Source organism: Mitosporidium daphniae (genome assembly GCF_000760515.2).
Source record: "Mitosporidium daphniae strain UGP3 chromosome Unknown contig-297, whole genome shotgun sequence".
NCBI classification, from domain to species: Eukaryota; Fungi; Microsporidia; genus Mitosporidium; species Mitosporidium daphniae.
In genome coordinates, this window is record NW_013546515.1 from 1 (window position 1) to 1,703 (window position 1,703).

At 41.9% G+C, this 1,703-nt stretch overlaps 1 protein-coding gene across 1 annotated transcript; it reads right to left on the minus strand.

Annotated features, from left to right (window-relative positions):
- Positions 1–465: 465 nt before the first annotated feature.
- Positions 466–1,458, minus strand: DI09_297p10 (homeobox transcription factor; the record flags this gene model as incomplete). Its single annotated transcript, XM_013382696.1, has 1 exon — positions 466–1,458. The coding sequence occupies one exon, from the start codon at positions 1,456–1,458 to the stop codon at positions 466–468; it is 993 nt and encodes a 330-aa protein (XP_013238150.1).
- Positions 1,459–1,703: the final 245 nt, after the last annotated feature.

Sequence of the window (1,703 nt, forward strand, 5' to 3'; positions counted from 1 at the left end):
GGTGAGCGGAGGCATATACTTTAGCGCTCCTTTTGGGTTAAAGGCTAATAAATGATTGGACATCCCCTTTTTATTGGCAACAATTTATCTTAAAGGTGTCTCTATTGGGAAAAGTTCGCAAAAAATCATTTGAAAGTACCGTTGCTGGGACATGAAAACATACTGATACTCATAAGATATTAAAGACTTACTCAAATTCCTCCTCCGCTTCTACATTTTCTATCCTTCTTTTTTCCCGGCAGGAATGATGAACACCAGCTCTCACATCATTGAAGATGGCGCCGACTTTTTCTACCAATAGCGAGTATTTTACATCTAAATCCTATGCTCGATTATCAAAATCTAGTACTGCGCTCGCATTTTTTGGCTGGAACGTGCTGGGCAATGACGAGCAGTCGCCACCGTTTCCCAGGGAGTACCTAAATATGGTTGAGGAGGGCATGCGATGCGTAGTAAAATGAAGCTTTAATTATTAATTTTTATAAAAGCGTGGTTGGGCTGGGGCGGCGATATCGGTGGAGATATCAATCTATTTTCCTGCGGCTGATAAGCATAATGCTGTGAATGGGGATTATAATTTTCCTGGCATTGGCAATTTTGGTGGTAATTATCGCAATAATGGCAATCGTCAAGCTGTTGGTCGCTCTGGGGATATTGGCGCAAATATGCGGCTTTACTGTTCGCATGGTTCGGATATCCAACCTCCGATGCTGTGCGATATGCTTTTTCAAAATAAATGGAAGGATCACACCACTTGTTGGCATCAAAATCTAATGCCTTGCCCTCCGTATAACGCAACTCTCTTTCCATATCAAATGGGGCGGGGTATGGTAGATTTTTGGAGTTGTTCATTGGGAGCGAGAAATCCATTGCATCGTATTTTTTCGGTCTTTTTCTGTCAACTGGGTTTATATTCCGGGCATCTATATCTCCCGTTTCATGGTGATATCTGAATTCTTGAACAAAAAATTCCGAATTTTTCAATAAATAGCTTTTGTACTCTTCAGGTGTGGTGTTGAGGTCATAGCAAGGTGAGTGGCTCTGGTAAAACTGCAATGTTGACAATGAAGACGGAGCTGATTCTTGAGAATTACTTTGCACTTGGTCTGCAAAGAAACTCAAGTAATTTGCCGAATCAGAATGACGTTTATGCCGATCGTGTTTGCCTTTTGCTCTTCTATTTTGAAACCAGACTTGGACAGATCTAGATGTCATTCCCAAATGAAGAGCCAATGCCGCGCGAATGCCTGTGGAGGGCATGGGGTCCGTTTCAAAGGTACTTTGAAGCACTTCTAGTTGATATGGCGACGTTTTTGTACGCTTCTTTTTTGCATCCGTATAACCCCGACTTCTACTTTTCTTTGGGGCAGTTTGATTTCCGATGTTTTCTAAATTGATTTCATTGGCTAGCGCGATTAGTTGATCGTTTTCCTTTTCCGCATGATTCGGTAAGTCCATGACAACTTTGATACCGGATTCTACCACAATTCAGGAGCAAAAAGTTAAGTTTAAATTTAAAGCTTAAATTTAAGGTGGTAAATAAATGAACACCAAACGGCGTTGATCATCCAAACGATTGCCAATCCAAATCGCTTTGCTAGCCCAACTAAATAGAAGTCTCAACACGCACACGCACACGCACACGCACACACACACACACACACACACACACACACACACACACACACACACACACACACACA